Consider the following 18971-nt stretch of genomic DNA (forward strand, 5'->3'; position numbering starts at 1 on the left):
ACAACCTGACATAAAAAGAGTCGCTTAAATGGATCATTGGATTTTTTTTACATGTCTTGAATAGTCGTGGTGATTTTATAACAAATCTGTAATGTTTAAACAGCGTTCATATTTCCAATATGTCTGACATTGTCTTCTTACACAAGATCATTGGTTATGAAATATGATTTTTTTCCATTATTTTCTTGCCCTCGAGCGTTATTGGTCATTTTTCAAACAGCCCATTATAAGATGTACTGTAGTTGCGTCAATGTTTGACTATATTTTTCCTGTTGACGGGGCATTTTGTTATAAAAATTAGGTGTTACACTGGGGTACCATCTCATTAGGTACCAAGCCCGTGATATTCCCCAACATGTGTCTGTTTTATGTATGTACTTACTGCTTGTCAGTTCTATAGATTTTGTCCTGGCAGGCAGGTCTGGTGTTGTTGTTTTTTCAACCCTGTGTTTATTTTTGCGTTGTGTCGATGTCGCGCAGGGAATATTCAATTCAGTATTAGTTCCATGACAACCAACTTAATTTATTGATGATACCAATATCAAGATGTTAATCAAATTATTTCCAAAAAAAATGAATTCTGTTCTGTAAATTTCATTAAAACTTTCGCGAGTTGTTTTAATGGAAATTACAGAACCGGAGTTTCTAATTATGACATAGTAACGCCGTTCCCTTATTGTCGCTAGTTCTGAGGTGTTATGTAATAATGCTGTTTTGACTGCGAGGCCATCTAGTATCAACCGTATGAATGTAAGGAACGAAAACTCTCGGTGGAGATTGATACAAAAAACCTGTAAACTATTCAAAATAACTCCACTTGAGAACTTAAGTATAAACAATCTATTACCAACCTTGTTTTTCATGTCCAAATTGTTCTGTTATTCGACAAAATAAAAAGTTTAAACACAGATTACAATGGACTAGTGATCTTATGTCATAACGCGGACGTCCATTGTCCATCTGTCCGTCCGACAACTTTTTATACAAATCGCTTTTTGTCATGAATGAATTATATCCTTTAAAGTCCAACTCCTCTTGAAGTAGGATTGAATTTTGCTCAAAGTTGGGCTGAGGCATTCTTTGGTGGTGGAAATCAATTTAGGGTGGAAACAGAGTGAATTCTTTAAAAGCCTACTCTTCCTGTGGGAACGATTGGATAATGCCCAAATTTGGTCAAATTTGGTTTGAAGCATCGTTGGGTAGAGGGGAAACGGTTGATTTCGGACCCCTTGGGATGCAGGGGCAAGGTCCTAATTCTTTAAAATCCACTCCTCCTGTAGGAATGATTGGTTTTTACCGGAAGTCGGTCTGAAACACTCTTCGGCAAAGGGAATCAATTTGTAAAGTCTTTGGGGTCGTCCTTATAGAGTGAAAGGTTGTTGGGTTCAATAGAAGAAACAGTCTTTAAAATTCTATATATAAACGATGGGTATCGGACTCCTGAGAAAATAGAGAAAATTCTTTAAAATCGTTCCTCTGTTGGAATGGGAGGATTCTGTCCTTTGCAAAGAAGGTTTGGAATACGATTTGAAAATAGAAATGTTATGTGTTGTGTCCTTGGATATTTAGAATTTCTTTCCCTTTACTTTTAATGATGGAAATTCAGCCAAGTCAGGTGAGCAATACAGGCCCTTTGGGTCTCTTGTTACCATCACTCTGATATGTATATTACCGCCAGTCAGCAGAGATTTTAAATAAACATGTGCCTGAGTGATTTCAAAAGGACCTAACATAATGTGTCTTGTATATCACTGCTGTCAGGCTCTCCGACAGGACTTAAACCAACTAGTCCATAACAATGACAATTTTTTAGAGATAAAACTCCGTTGACTGTTTTCGAAAACCAAAAAATTATATCAAAAAGGGGGAAAAGCACTACTAATTACATGTTTTATGATTTTTAGTCATTTGGTTTTTCTCACAACACATTAAAAGATATTTTTCACGACTTTATAGAAGAGGGTTTTGGTTCAGAATTCGTTCATCAAAAACCTGAAGTGGCTTAATCAGGCCAAAATTTCGAATTCCATTGTAAAATGAAAATACATGATATTCCTATTTTGTCATGAAAAGAGCAAAACGTAAACAAGATGATTTTAAGGTTTAAAAAATACATTCTATTTTATCTTGAACAACGCAAAACATGTGACTTTCTGTAAGTTCATAATCAGCGTAATTCTATACCAAGCCGGGTTGGATCAAGTGTCAGAATGATATGAATGTATATATTTTTATTACAACGATCCCTTCCGAACTTTCTGATCTTCAAGAGTTACTGCCCTTTGTTTCATTCTGTCAGGGGATGGGGGACGAGAATGTTTAAAAAACGATCAGATATTTTTGTTTATGTTTTGTTTGTTTTGTTTTTTGTTTTGTTTGTGGTAACATGTAAATCTTCTGCGGTGTAGAAGTGTTTATAACTTTGATAGATGATGTAGATTCATGTGTTGTAAAATAAATTGAAGAAGGCAAGCAGAATTAAGAAAATAACACGGGCGCTACATTAATATCTAAACCACCAGCATCTGCCTTGGCACCATCCAGGCTCGATCAAAAACTGCAGGTAATATATTAATGTGTTTCGGGGCATGGCTTTACACAGTCTAACAGCACTGCAGATTTTATTGTACCCGATAATGGTCAAATAATTTTACAAATTGATTTTTATTTCATTGCATGAATGATTTCCATATTGGAAAGAGTGGCTGTGAGTACGCCTAACTAGAAACTGTTTGAAACAGATAGGTTGATGGCCTGTTATATATAATTGATGCCTTTTAGTTGACATAAAGTAAAAATAATTTGATAATAAAAATACCAGTACACATCAAAACTGATGTCCGTACATCGTAATACATGAATTTTAAATATCGACCGTCGGAAGGCCGTCCTAGACTAAACTAGACATAATGCTTACAAATAGCATATTTACTACAAATGATCCTGAAACGACCGCCATTTATTTTCATAAACTTCTACCAGTACCATCTTTGAAAAAAATGATTGTGGTTAATGAATTAAATATGGCTGTAAGCAACCTGCCTGCGTACTGACTTACAACGGTCTCGCATATTTTAAGGTAAAAAAATAAGAAAACTAAACCGATAAAACGAGCGCAAAATATTAAGAACAGAAAGATGCACACGGGGACTTCCTAAAAGTACAACAAGGATAGAGTCATGTGATACGGAAGAGTAAGCGTGTTTGCTTCTTCGACGACACCATACGTGTAAATCTTGGTTAATCAAAATACAGTAAGAGTAATGAGAGGGAGGGAGGGAGGGAGAGAGAGAGAGAGAGAGTGGGGGTGAGGGAGAGAGAGAGCGAGAGAGAGAGGGGGTGGGGGGAGGGAGGGAGGGAGGGAGGGAGAGAGAGAGAGAGAGAGAGAGAGAGAGAGAGAGAGAGAGAGAGAGAGGGGGGGGGGGGGGTTGGAGATAGAGAGAGAGAGATGAAGAAAAATTGATGCAGTATTTAAATAGATATTCGTATTTTGGACGACTCTTGTGCCGTTTGTTTGTTACACTTACTGTACAATTGAAAATAGTAATATAGAGCTTGGAGTGGTATATTATTTTCATAGGCAAGGTGTTCTTCATGTAGTTTTGTTTTCGCTCTTTTCAAGTATCGAATAGAATTGCGAAAATAACAGTATTCGGAACATATCATTAGTACAAAACATACTATCTTCGACACTGGCGCAACGATAATGAAAATATACATGAAGTATAAATCCATGACTTAGCGGAAAACATTTTTTCTGGAAAAATATATCGAAAAAACAAACAAACAAAAAATGATCAAAAAGAAAAAAAAACACAACTAATTACATTTGTCACGATGTACGAAGATGATTTTCGATACTCCAGGGGTTACGATCACTATCGCTCTCTACATCCATGGAACATTACCAGGCAAAATTGAAGGCACAATAACAGACCGATACTTTTCTTTTGAAGATTACAAAGGAGCGACAACCAACTTCAAAGGGACCTCGAGATTCGTTTGATGTACATCAGAGGATCAAACTAGTCTTCTCGTCATATCCACAAGGTGTAGCACATGAAACCTTCAAATTTGCCATGAAACAGTCCAGGGGTGGAGAGAGTAAGACTAACCCCTTGGATATTGAGGATGTACGAAGATATATATTACACTAAAATCCCGAAAAATATCGGCAGCACCGCTGGGTCATATTTACATGTATGTCATAACATGTTTAACACTGGCAGCAGGGTAGATATAGTCGAACCTCGAGATATCGAGATATCGACTGTATGTGATATAGGATTATGGGATGTGATTTCTAAGCCCAACCCACTTCCTCAACTTTTGTATAATGATCTACAACGTTCACCAAACTTTAACTATTTAATTAAATGTCTTAGGTACTAATTTTCGCGGTATTGCGTTTGTTTACAGGTTTTGTCCCAGCGTGTTCTTTTATCTTGGGAGTGTGGTACCCGCCATCTGGTTTCTCGAGCTGCACGAGATGGAGGAAAGAATTGCCATGCGCGAGAGCAGTGAGTTGACCAATAGCAGTAGAGTATACCACGTGGCAGTCAACCGAACCACCAAAGAGGACCTTAGCGTCAATATTGAAGGAGTAAGTAAGATGAAGGTCATTACAAGGTCACTTAAGAAGCTGTTGATATAAAAAAAAAAAAAAAAAAACACACACAAAAGATCATGCAACACACAGAGAAATATTTTAGATATTTTTATTAAAAAGTAATTTTCGGCCATTGTAGAAAAGTTTTATTGGTGAAACACACACAACAAATCAAACAGCTGGAGTTTCTTCGAGTAAGTTCCAGGCCAACTGTCTTTTACACAAGGTTAGTGACATTTGTAAAGATACGGGGATATATATTAAGTTATATGTAAGTATTTGTGACCAGGAAGGAGCTAGTAATTTATGTAATTTAGGATAGTTGTGGCGAGGTCATCATGGATCAGTGATCGGAATGACAAAAAATAAACAAAACAAAAACAAAAACAAAAACAAAACAAAAAAAAAAAGTTAAAAAAAGCGCCACATTAATAATAAGAAAGATTCATAAGAATCTTGATAAAAGGACATCGGAAATAAACTGACAGCTTTATCGGCGACATTCGTGGTGTAGATCTAGGTAAACGCATGGTCAACAAAGTCACGTCGCGACATCAAATGATGACAGTGTAGACTACAAGGGATTTACCAGGCATATAAACGGGATTTCTGGTTTACAAGATTGTGACGATATGTAATTGTTGTAGTAGTCATTGTTAGCAAGACTAATGCGGACATCAGGGAAAGAATTTAACAGTCGGTTAAGACTCTTTAGATATGATATCATCAGGACAATCTTATACAATTTAACGATATATAAAAGAATAAACAATGTCTTATCTCGCGTATGAATGGAATGTTACTGTAAAATACATATTTCGCGTGAGCTTTATTTTCGCGTTAATACGCGAGGAAACTCAATCTCGAATTGAAGTCGTTCGCGATTATTGGTACGAATGTTTCGGTTAATGCTATCTGGAGTCTCCATTCGCTCATCAGATCAGCGTTCGCGAAAACAGGTAAATTCGCGAAATAAAATATCCGTGAAATTTAAATGATATACAGTAAATGACGAATTCATGACGTCATGTTTAGTTAACATAAACGAATTCAAACAGAATCAGTCAATCAATCGGTAACATTTAGGGTATGATATGTATCTGTGTGGAATCCCCGAGGAATCTACAACACAGCCCGGTATATCAGAGTTAGATGGAGTTCGCCTGTGCTCGCTCCATATCAATCATCCTAGGAACAAAATACACCGATATGTTATTTTTGAATCGCTACACTTGCACAAGTTGATTGTACGACAGATGCGTAAATTTGTTTACTCTTTCGGAAGTAACAGACAGTAAATTAAAACTCTTCTTTCTTTTTCTCCCTCCTCTGCACCATAAATCTATTCACAGCTGTAGTTAACAGCTATAAAATACTTCGTTATACAGCACGTGATGGGGGCGAGTAACACATCACTACAACCATTTCACGCCTGCTTACATTGGGATACCGACAATGGCCGCCCAGTACACCACATACTCATACGGTCTGGAAAAGGGAAGGAGGAGGTTAAGTTACGAGGGGTGAAAAAGGGTTAGGTAAAACATCTTTGTGAAGGAGACGTAAAAAATCTGCGTTAAAAAGGAGTGACGAAAGGAAAAGTAATTTGTTTATGGGAAGAAGAGGCTTAGTTAAAACGTCTATGTGTAGGAAAGGCGAAACGATTATGGGAAGGAGGATTGACAGAGAGTTAGGTAAAACGTTTGTGTGTAGGTGTGACAGAGAGTTAGGTAAAGCGTTTGTTTGTAGGTGTGACAATGGGTTAGGTGAAACGTTTGTGTTAAGGGGAGACAGAGGGTTAGGTAAAACGTTTGTGTGTAGGAAAGGCGAAACGATTATGGGAAGGAGGATTGACAGAGAGTTAGGTAAAACGTGTGTATATAGGTGTGACAAAGGGTTAGGTAAAACGTTTGTGTGTAGGTGTGACAGAGGGTTAGGTAAGTCTTTTGTATGTAGGGATGACAGAGGGTTAGGTAAAATGTTTGTGTGTAGGTGTGACAGAGAGTTAGGTAAAATGTTTGTGTGTAGGTGTGACAATGGGTTAGATGAAACGTTTGTGTTAAGGGGAGACAGAGGGTTAGGTAAAACGTTTGTGTGTAGGAAAGGCGAAACGATTATGGGAAGGAGGATTGACAGAGAGTTAGGTAAAACGTTTGTGTGTAGGTGTGACAGAGGGTTAGGTAAATCGTTTGTGTGTAGGTGTGACAGAGGGTTAGGTAAATCGTTTGTGTTAAGGGGTGACAGAGGGTTAGGTAAAACGTTTGTGTGTAGGAGAGTGGGTTGGGTAAAGAGGGTATTATTGGAAGAAGGAATAGGTAGTCTCAACGGAAAGGAATATTAAAGTGAGTTAATAAACACAGGACAGATAGCAGATGGTACGATAGATTACAACATATGAAAAAGAGCCAAAAATAGCTAAGACGAATTGTGTATTGTTAGAGGGAGAAAAGTGGTTAAAGCGAAGTATTAAAAGTGGTCATAGAAGTTCAATCGAATTGCCTATAACAAAACAGGTGAACATATAGTAAGGGTGAAATGGTTATTATTAGACGGATGAGAGTATGGTTAAGGCGAAGTGTTTATAGTTAGACGGGTGAGAGCAGTTAAGGTGAAGTGTTTATAGTTAGACGGGTGAGAGCAGTTAAGGTGGAGTGTTTATAGTTAGAGGGATGAGAGCAGTTAAGGTGAAGTGTTTATAGTTAGACGGATGAGAGCAGTTATGGTGAAGTGTTTATAGTTAGAGGGATGAGAGCAGTTAAGGTGAAGTGTTTATAGTTAGACGGATGAGAGCAGTTAAGGTGGAGTGTTTATAGTTAGACGGGTGAGAGCAGTTAAGGTGGAGTGTTTATAGTTAGACGGGTGAGAGCAGTTAAGGTGAAGTGTTTATAGTTAGACGGGTGAGAGCAGTTAAGGTGGAGTGTTTATAGTTAGACGGGTGAGAGCAGTTAAGGTGAAGTGTTTATAGTTAGACGGGTGAGAGCAGTTAAGGTGGTGGGTTTATAGTTAGACGGGTTAGAGCAGTTAAGGTGGAGGGTTTATAGTTAGACGGGTGAGAGCAGTTAAGGTGGAGTGTTTATAGTTAGACGGGTGAGAGCAGTTAAGTTGGAGGGTTTATAGTTAGACGGGTGAGAGCAGTTAAGGTGGAGGGTTTATAGTTAGACGAGTGAGAGCAGTTAAGGTGAAGTGTTTATAGTTAGACGGGTAACAGTATGGTTAAGGCAACGTGTTTATTGTTAGACTGATGAAAGCAGTTATGGTGAAGTGTTTATAGTAAGACGGGTTAGAGCAGTTAAGGTAGAGGGTTTATAGTTAGACGGGTGAGAGCAGTTATGGTGAAGTGTTTATAGTTAGAGGGATGAGAGCAGTTAAGATGAAATGTTTATAGTAAGACGGGTGAGAGCAGTTATGGTGAGGTGTTTATAGTAAGACGGGTGAGAGCAGTTATGGTGAGGTGTTTATAGTAAGACGGGTGAGAGCAGTTATGGTGAGGTGTTTATAGTAAGACGGGTGAGAGCAGTTAAGGTGGAGGGTTTATAGTTAGACGGGTGAGAGCAGTTATGGTGAGGTGTTTATAATAAGACGGGTGAGAGCAGTTATGGTGAGGTGTTTATAGTTAGACGGATGTGAGCAGTTAAGGTGGAGGATTTATAGTTAGACGGGTGAGAGCAGTTAAGGTGAAGTGTTTATAGTTAGACGGGTGAGAGCAGTTAAGGTGAAGTGTTTATAGTTAGCCGGGTGAGAGCAGTTATGGTGAGGTGTTTATAGTTAGACGGGTGAGAGCAGTTAAGGTGGAGGGTTTATAGTTAGACGGGTGAGAGCAGTTAAGATGGAGGGTTTATAGTCACAGGGAAGGAAGTGTATAATATCTACAGTGTGTTGCGGAATGAATGGAAAAGATGAAAGCTTGAATGAAAGTATGTACATGTTTGAGTGAACGGAATGACAGAAGTAGTAACAACAAAGTTTATGGTAGAGAGGAGGGGAAAGACAAAAAGGGAAAAAAACGAAAAAGAAATGACGGGAATACAGTCAGGATATATAATACATCTGCATAGACTGTACGTTTCACACTCTCACACCTCCTGGCCTGTTCCGACAGCATCGTTCTGCTCAGTAGATTTATATTTTGCGTCTATTCTGAATATTTGACATGCCGCGATTTTCCACTTCACAAATTACATAGTTTGATGATAAGTTTACGACGTGCTGTTGTTTATTACACAGATTGCTGACATGTGTAAGACACGACTTCCTGTTGGTCGTGTAATTACAACGTTCACTGCTATCAATATAAACACAATTGTTTGTTAATGTCATTACAGGCTGGATAACCGTTACACATCATTCAGGTCAAACTAAAATATTCCAGGGTTCAGTGATTACGGGCAAATTACTTCAGCAATCGTGGAAATAGAAATCGTGTGTTATAGAGAATATGATGTACTTTAAATGTCACGTTAATGAATCCTATAATGATATATTGCTTTAGTTTGCATAAGAGAATATATATGGAGATTTAATGTCAATTCTTAGTAAAAATAATTTGAATTAATTCAATTTATGACTCATATCGGATTTTGGAATGAAGAATTTTGAGGTGCGTTCGAATATGATCATTATACCATAACCGAAATTATCACCCAGTGATGTATTTCAAAGGTCTTAAAATAAAATATCCGAAAAATAAATAAAATAAATGAATGAATTAATAAAATATACAAATAAGAAATGAAAAAAGGCTTCCTGTTAGAGCTCATTGCTAACTTTTTGATCCGTTACTTGACCCAATACTAGCATATAGCGCTGAAATATATGTCTTTGGATCTATATCAAAATATACAGAATGCTAAAACCCAGGCAAAACACAGCAACACCAGTTCTGACTACTTTTGAGCAAGTACGCTTAAACCTTAATATCATTTTGATGCTATCATTACAACAAGATTGTTTTAAACTATTCAGCATCGTCCAAAGTTACATGTACGTAATCCGCTTGTTAAAGTAGCGCTCACTTTAAAGAGATTAAATAGTTAGATTTTCATTTCATAACTGATAAAAACATTATAGCATTTAAATATCTGTTAAAAGTTGTGCTCTCTCTGTTTATCATAATATTTAAAAGTTTGCATAACTATTTTATTAAAAACGTTAAAAAATAGAATGAAATAGGATCAGCCTAACGTTAATAAATATCATTATCGTTCGGGGAACGTAAACAATGTGTTTGCGCATGCGCGATGCCGGAAAATTTAAAAATCATACTGAACAAAGCAGCGGGTTAAAACGAGGTTCTGAAAGGTCACGTGATGCACACAGCTATCTCCGATCAAAACAGCGAATGTGGGTAGACACAACAGTGAGTGTCGACCAGTGTTAGTTTGAAGCTGATAATCTTTATGATTTTTTCTCAGAAAGTGCTATAATTTTGTGAAAAGTCTAATTTTAGGGATTACAACGCTTGCCCGAAATCAAACACAGTAACAGTCTTGCTTATATTTAACCATCCTAAGTGATGATACCAGAACTTGTGAAGGAAATGATAAGCAGACCGACAATATATACTCAGATCACGCAGTCAAAGTATGTATTCAGTTCCCCTAAAACACAGTTAGTAGATAATCCAGTTAGTTGATAATCCAGTTAGTTGGTTAACAAATTCGATCGAAGATATTCAGTTCTCCTAAAACACAATTTTTTGATAATCAAGTCCGATCGAAAATATTGATTTCTCTTAAATCACAATTATTTGATAATCCAGATTGATCGAAAATAATAGTAAATTACGACTAGGAAATTGAAACAGAAATCCTAACTTGAGACATATTTATACAGCATAATTAGTGACATCAATCTAGGACGACTAAAATTAGGCTTTGTGACACTGGCTTGGAACTAACTCGTGGTCCAACATAATACATACACTGCATTTTGTAATATTTTTGAAAACTAAATCAACTTTTTCTGAAAATGTTCGTTATATGATAATTGAAAAGAAATTTATCTCGATGAAATGAAACTTAATGTGTCAGACGATGAAAATCCCATTACCATTCTGTCAATTAATAAATCTGAGATTAAACGAGTGTCCATTCTTAAAACAGTTATTAGAACTGATGCGGATGGGCATCTTTTTAAAGCTTTATAAATGCAAATTACTTATGTACACGTAAGTGGACTTGTGAAAATATGCTTTTCTGGCGACTTTGCTTTATCTAAAATCAAATTTGTATCAAATAGTGCTATTCTTTGGTGTGTCTTCTATACAATTTTATACCATTTACAACAGTTAAAAACAAAGAAAAGACCAATAGACAGAGTCTTATCGTCCTTGCACGAGTTCATATATATTTCCCTGTATAAATCGTTCGTTTCTTTCTATTTTTAATCAAACGTTTGTCAGAAAGTCTATATTTCCGAGCTGCTTTCGTCCATGGCGTTTGTTTTAAGTCAGGAATGTATAGTTAAAAAACGATCTGTCAGTGTAAGTTATCATTAAAATATGATCCAGACATGAGACTTTTTTGATCTTGGAAACATTTTGCAGGCAGTGCGGGTTTGATTCTGAAGAACTATGTGTATCAACATTAAGGAGAGAAAGAAACATGTATGTCTCGGTTTAATGGTTTGAAAAAGAAAGAATATGGGGAAATAAAGCATGATGATATGTTAAAAGCCAGGCGATATATACTATCATAAATGTGCTTAATTACAGTGAAACTCCACATTCTTCATAGCATGTTTGATTTATACTTCAACCCTGTTTACTCCTTCCATGTACATTCCGTCCATCAAACGGCGCACGTGCAATATTCTTCGTACTTCTTTATTTAAGTGTACTTTTCTGATCCGCCTCCCTAAAACGCTCTATATGTACATTTCCGGTTTATAGGCAGAATGTTAATCCTGGTATCACATAATGTGTCTGTTAATTTATTAAGTACCGAATACGCTATGAAGTACGTGTTATGAAATTTAATGCAGCACCAAATGTTAACATGATGTTAAATCGGGTTAAGCACGCTATGGAGTCCATGTGAATTAGGTCAAAACTTTGGAGAAATAAACCTCGAAACGCTTTAATCACGTCATGATACAGAGTTGCCTTCTAATGACGTAATGTATGATGACGTCTGTTTACAGCTGGAGATCACCATTCCATTGGCTATCCCCGCCAATCTATGGCTTCGTATACTAGAACAGTTCCTACTCCTGATGTTGATAGTTGGGAGATGGCTGCTCCCGAAGGGCTCTTTGTCACATGACCAGTTATCTCAACTCTTATTGGTGTACGTAGGGACAGCTGCCGATATTGTGGAATTCTACGAGGCTTTCAGTGAGGAGCTGGTAAGTATTTATCAATGATTATCAAATATATTTCGTATCCAGTTTTCACCATTCTTACCATATCTACCAAATATTCATCATTATGCAACACTATTTTGCATAGATCTAGTGGATATTATCATAATTGGTTTTATCACCAGACTGAGTAGATATGTAAAAACATGTTTGGTTGTCTATACTTTAAAACTAATTTAAAGTTGCAATTATTTGTTAGAACCTGGCTAGAACAGTTGAACCTCGTTATCTCGAACTCGTATAACTAAAAGAACCTGGTAAATTCGAATCATTTCGACGGTCCTGCTTAACTGTACACAAAACATTCGAACTCGCCTAAGTCGAACACTCGGTTATCTCGAAATTTCCCCATGGTCCCACCGAGTTCGAGATACCGATGTTCATGTGTGTTGTTTAAAGTCCTATCGTCTTTTTACCGCCATTAAAAAAGCTGAGCGAACGCTATACTATCAACAACATTATGCAAACAACCATGATAAATTATATACATAGTAATGTGATATAAATCTCTTAATTTTTAATATGATTACGTACAAACAATGTATCGTCATTTTTTATAGAATGTACACCAGTGTATGTTGATAAGCTCGTTAAGGGAAAGCCTGTTAATTTTAACTTCCTTTCTACTTTCGATGTTTTGACCGAGTGAGAATATGTCTTTGAAATATGTCTGCATCAGCTACATCAAAAAGCCTCGTTATAACATAGACATACTGCTGTAGTAAATACAATAGTCAGTACATCACTGGAAATTCATCAGTTAAAACGCTTTTTGTTTACATATGTCTAGAAAAAAAACTTCTTACATGTATTGATTTTCAAACGTTCTCAAAGCAGAAAAAAACAGACTCTTCAAAGGTCGGATCTTTAGTGTGTAATTTTGTGTACTCAAGCATATATTATCATTATCCTTAAACCTATTTATTCATTTAACGGGGTTTACGTCCTCTATTACGACCTGCCGGCATTTCAGCGGACTAATAAAGACAGAAAAATGAGAAGGGAGGGAAAAGAAGGAAGTAATGGAAGAGACTGGGATACAGAGATGATCCTTTAACCTAGTTGGATATTTAACAAGGGAATTGAAAAATAATCTCATTTTGAATTCACTTTCCTTAGTCTTTGGTTAGAGAAAACTCGTTACAAGTTTTATAAATCGATTATTATTTCATTTACATGAAATAACTTTCAGTTAATGTCATCACCTACTTCGATGTTTTTGCAAAAAATCATGAAACAGCGTTATTATTCAGATATAAGTCTACGGTCGATATCCTCGGTTATATTTTTGCTTGATTTTATGACGTCATAATGCATATGAAATCATGATATGATGACGTCATAGGTTGCCAGAAAAAAAGCAGTGTCGTCAATTTTGAAGAAGTGACTGACTCTAATTCAGTGTTTAAATAAGATTGAAATGGAAAGTATAATATTTGTGATTTAATTTACAGGTGATGTATAATCGCTTGCTGTGTTACATCATTCTGGGGATCTGGACACTCAGCTTGCTTCAGTTCACCCTAGTTCTGACCGCAACACGTGCGCGCCGTGACCAGTCAGGCGTACCTGCCTCAGGTTATACCGAAGGCGATAAAGTAGGTTGCTGTAATCCAGAGATATACGGCATCGTCACGTCAATTTTCATGCAGGACTGTCCTTTCCTGGTTGTAAGACTTCTATTAATATTCAAGTACGGCGTGATAAGTTATACTAACATGTTCTTCACGTCCAAAAACTCCCTAGTGATAGTACTTCTGTTGTACCGCGTTATCGTCGTACAGGGAGAAACGAGGAGGAAAAAAGAGGAAATGAAGAAAAGCGGATCAGCCATTCGTCTGAACGTACCGAATAATGTTGGCGGTTTCGGCGGACGAATGGACAACCAAGTCCACATGAAGCCGAGTTGTAGTGCCCCTAACGTGTACAAGGCAACACAATCTGATAGTCTGCCAAGATACAAAAATTCTGCGGTGCATGACCGGCGGAGTGACCCAATGGACGCCACGAAGTTGAAAGCTCCACTGGCTAAAGGAACTCCCCCAAGATCTCCTTATAATAACAGGCCCATCCCTCGTATCATAAGATAATTTCTCCTAGTAATCTAGGCTGATCTCTTCTCATATCTCCAAGAAATATCCTCCAACACGAGAAAGCGTTTTATATATCACTAGGAGTATCTCTGGGTTTTACCCGGAAATCCCGCTTTACGTTATAATTCCCCATTCAGGTGTAACATAGTCACTCAATATTTTTCTTATCACAGGAAAAAGTCTTTTATCATATCGCTATCTCAAATATAGATATACGATCACATATAATCACAATACTGTTATCACGAGATAGTGTGTTATGTCGAAAAAATGTTCTCTGATATCATCATATTTCGTCTTACCCATGTACCATCGCAGTGTTTCCCGATTTTACGAGATGGCATTTTTAATTGATATAAAATGTTCCCCGAGATCACGATATAGAGTCATACATCATTCAGTCATTCCCGATATCACGAAATAGCATTTTTAATTATTACGAAGTGTTCCCCGAGATCACGAGATGGAGTCATATATCATCGCATTAATTCCCGATATCACGAGATAGCATATTCAATTAATGCAAAATGATCCTCGAGATCACGAGATGGAGTCATATATCATCACATTTATTCCCGAATATCTCGAAGTGGCTTTTTTAATTAATACAAAATGTTCCCTGAAATCACGAGGTAGAATCATATATCATTCATTCATTCCCGATATTACGATGCAGCATTTTTAATTAATACAAAATGTTCCCCGAGATCACGAGTTTGAGTCATATACCATTCATTCAGTTTATGTCGAAATCTTGAACTAACGCTATACATCGTTAAAGGTTGTATCATTATGACATAAAAGATCGTCCACAATTCACGTTTATCCATAATTCACAAACTGCCTCTTTTATTCACCGTTGTCGTCGTCGTCATCATCATTATATTTTCGGTGAAACGAAGGGCGGTAACTTTGGGAGATCAGAATGCAGCATCATCACCGTTGCCGCCGTCGTCGTCGTCGTCGCCGTCGTCGCTGTCGTTTATCTTTCCATCGACTCATTTCTCGAATTCGTATTCTGGTGTTCGATTAAATTATGTGTCTCTTTACATATGTATATCGACTTACTTTAGCGAATTATTACCAACGATAGTAACATCCCGCTGACGATCTGCAGCGAGAGGAAATGGTTGTAATATCATCGACGACTCAGTAATGAAATATGAGGTAGACGCTTATCAGACATAATTCTTGCAGTCGGGCTGTTAAACGGCTTTGCATTTTATATTACTTGATTTCGAACCAAATTGGATGGGTCTGTATTTAGATCAATGATCAACTCCAGGAATCGTGGTTTTGAAAAGTTCTTGTCTTGTATCTGAAAGAAATAAGGTCTCATGTGTATAGTTATTCAATCATTGTACTTACCTATATAAAGATCAACTATATCAATATTTTTCTTTTGAGAAATTATCTTGTGCTACATAATACTTCAGACAATACTTATCAGGAAATTTAAGTACAAACATGTTTAATTACATGATAAAAATAACGACTTTTTTCTTATTTTTTAACAGTCAAAAATCAAACTCCTTCACAACTTACATTTCATTTCGTGCACAAAGACAATCGAAAAAAATGAGATATATTCTAAAAATTCTCGAAAATTGAATGAAATACTAAAAAGTGGATTCCATAAAAAGTAATATTGTCAGAAAATCCTGAATTCCTTCGAGCAAAACGCAAAACATTCGTTTTGCTGTCATCATTAAGTAAAAGTGCGGAAATTTGAACATTTAAACACCAACCTTATTGTATATCGCTCTGTCATACATATAGGTCATGTTGTCACATATAACATACCGCTCTGTCATACACACGTCATGTTGTCATATAAAACATACCACTCTGTCATACACACGTCATGTTGTCACATAACACACCTGTCATACACACGTCTGTCATACACACACGTCATCATGTTGTTACATATAACATACCACTCTGTCATACACATGTCATGTTGTCACATATAACATACCACTCTGTCATACACATGTCATGTTGTCACATATAACATACCGCTCTGTCATACACACGTCATGTTGTTACATATAACATACCGCTCTGTCATACACACGTCATGTTGTCACATATAACATACCGCTCTGTCATACACACGTCATGTTGTCACATATAACATACCGTTCTGTCATACACACGTCATGTTGTCATATAAAACATACCGCTCTGTCATACACACGTCATGTTGTCACATATAACATACCGTTCTGTCATACACACGTCATGTTGTTACATATAACATACCACTCTGTCATACACACGTCATGTTGTTACATATAACATACCGTTCTGTCATACACACGTCATGTTGTTACATATAACATACCACTCTGTCATACACATGTCATGTTGTCACATATAACGTACCGTTCTGTCATACACACGTCATGTTGTCACATATAACATACCGTTCTGTCATACCCACGTCATGTTGTTACATACAACATACCGTTCTGTCATACCCACGTCATGTTGTCACAGATAACATATCGCTCTGTCATACACACGTCATGTTGTCACATATAACGTACCGTTCTGTCATACCCACGTCATGTTGTCAAATATAACATACCTTTCTGTCATGCACACGTCATGTTGTCATAAAAAACATACCGCTCTGTCATACACACGTCATGTTGTCACATATAACGTACCGCTCTGGCATACACACGTCATGTTGTCACATGTAACGTACCGCTCTGTCATACACACGTCATGTTGTCACATATAACGTACCGTTCTGTCATACCCACGTCATGTTGTCACATATAACGTACCGCTCTGTCATACACACGTCATGTTGTCACATATAACGTACCGCTCTGTCATACACGAAAGTCATGTTATCATATCTAATTAACCTTTTTAAACTGATCTCCACAAACATGACGCTATTAATCATCAAACACTGAGTCGTTGTTAAATTCACCATTAAAATTTGAAATCATTTGAAATGTTTTTATTATCTCTTCATAAAACAAAAACTACACGATTTTGTATCAGAATACAAAATCAATCACGCCATACCTGTTTAGTTATCGAGCGTCAGAAACTTTCTAATTAACCAAATACCTATATAATATGACATCGATTTAATGAGAATATACATAGAGTACCTTGATGTGAACAAATACCAAAATAAAAGAGACATCCTTGTTACAATCACTTTCGCTCTCTACACAGGTTTTGCCATGACATGTTCCAAGGGTATAGACAGAGAAAGTCATTGTAATCCTAGGAGTTTAGATGTAAAAGAAGGAAAAAGTTTTCAGGAATGCTATAACATATCGTTTACTTTCAATTCGAGTTGTCTCCCTTTGTACCGTTTTACACCGATTCGACTTTCGACCAGTTTGTCTCTATATAATTAGTTGTATTGATGTTAACGACAAAATTCTGTATCATTCGTTAACAACATCTTTCTCTTGGAGATAAAAGATATCTTACGGGATTAAACAATATCAGTCATATTATAATAAAAACTCAACTTGTTTATTTTAAAAGACTTTGTTCAAGTGTATATCACAAAGGATTTCGGACAATATCTCATTGATTGTGTGAAGGGCACCGCGTAGAGAAATCCTTTGTGCTAAATTTCGATCAAAAAGCTTTTGGAATATTCAGAAAAACAATGTCTACATTTTCTTTCCTCAAGTGATAATGTTTTATTATACCAGAACACAAACCTGATCGATTAACACCTTCATGTAAAACAAATCAATTCTGAGAGGATAAGATTATAATTTTTTTTGCATGTTTACTATCAGGTATATGCTATACCATTGTCTACGTAAGGAGTCATTGGCCGATTAGTCCTTGTGTGTTAGCGACACCGGATATTGTTACCCCGTAACACGCGGTACTAGGCAGACTTTATCTCAGGATCGTCCTTGCTTTTAAAACACTAATGTTATTTGGTATTTCCATATCAATACAAACGTGAAGATGTTCAGACTTATTGATTCCGGTACACAAACGTGCCAGGTAACGGCGAAGATATACAACACCTGATTACCACGCCCCTGGACTAGTACATGTATATCTATATACAAATAAGGGACGTGGATAAACAGGAGGGAGACGAGTTGGTTTCTTCCATCTCCGGAAGAGTGGCATATTTCTGGTAAAATTGCGGCATATTTAGGTGCATTTAGGAAGTGAAGAAATTACACAATTTTTACAATTCTTCACAACAATATATCTCCATATCAATAATCAAGAAATCAATTATTATTTTCTTTTTAAAATTTTTATTTATTATTTTTTTTTTTTATGTTTTTTTATTATGTTTTTTTTTTGTGTGTGTGTTTTTTTTGCTGGGGGTGAGGTATGGTTGTTCATTTTCATTTATTTAGAACTGCAGTCCTTTTAGTGAGAGGGGAGAATGGGAGGGGGATAAATCATTACAAATACCCTACTGACAAAGCGGGACAAAAGAGACACATATTCACTTGTAGTTGTTAGTTATTTATAAACATGTATCGGATAAATTAGTCTAGAAATGGAAAAGTGATTTTAATGATCAAAATGACTTCAATTGATTACATAGCAACTATGTGAACTTTTAAATATGATGTCTTGTATTTCAATGATCAGAATAGCAAAATATCAGATGTTCCCCTCCAGGAAATCGGCCACGGTGGAACTTTTAATAAATACTCTACGGTTCATCAGAATATCTTGTTAACTGAGACATTTTAATCAACTCGATTTGAAAAAAAAAATGACACAAACAAATTAAATCCCGGTCGCGTTGACGTGAGTTTCACGAGATTACACCAGTATGTCACATCGCTTGACAATATTTGACACAAGAAATTGTATCTGTTGTTACAAAATTAATGTTATTTTTTTTCCTGTTTCTAAATAAATGGGACAAACACGCA

At 36.5% G+C, this 18971-nt stretch overlaps 1 protein-coding gene across 1 annotated transcript in view; it reads left to right on the plus strand.

The window, feature by feature from the left end:
* Window positions 1-14058, plus strand: part of LOC132552985 (transmembrane protein 26-like) — a 37071-nt gene extending 23013 nt beyond the window's left edge. The window contains exons 2-4 of the mRNA XM_060217191.1: window positions 4420-4603; window positions 11750-11953; window positions 13423-14058. Of these exons, the coding sequence (XP_060073174.1) occupies window positions 4420-4603; window positions 11750-11953; window positions 13423-14058 (1024 nt within the window). The remainder of the gene's footprint in view (window positions 1-4419; window positions 4604-11749; window positions 11954-13422) is intronic.
* Window positions 14059-18971: the final 4913 nt, after the last annotated feature.

This window comes from Ylistrum balloti, unplaced genomic scaffold, assembly GCF_031769215.1.
Source record: "Ylistrum balloti isolate Yb309-2 unplaced genomic scaffold, AGI_CSIRO_Ybal_v1 Utg370290, whole genome shotgun sequence".
In the NCBI taxonomy this organism is placed as follows: domain Eukaryota; kingdom Metazoa; phylum Mollusca; class Bivalvia; order Pectinida; family Pectinidae; genus Ylistrum; species Ylistrum balloti.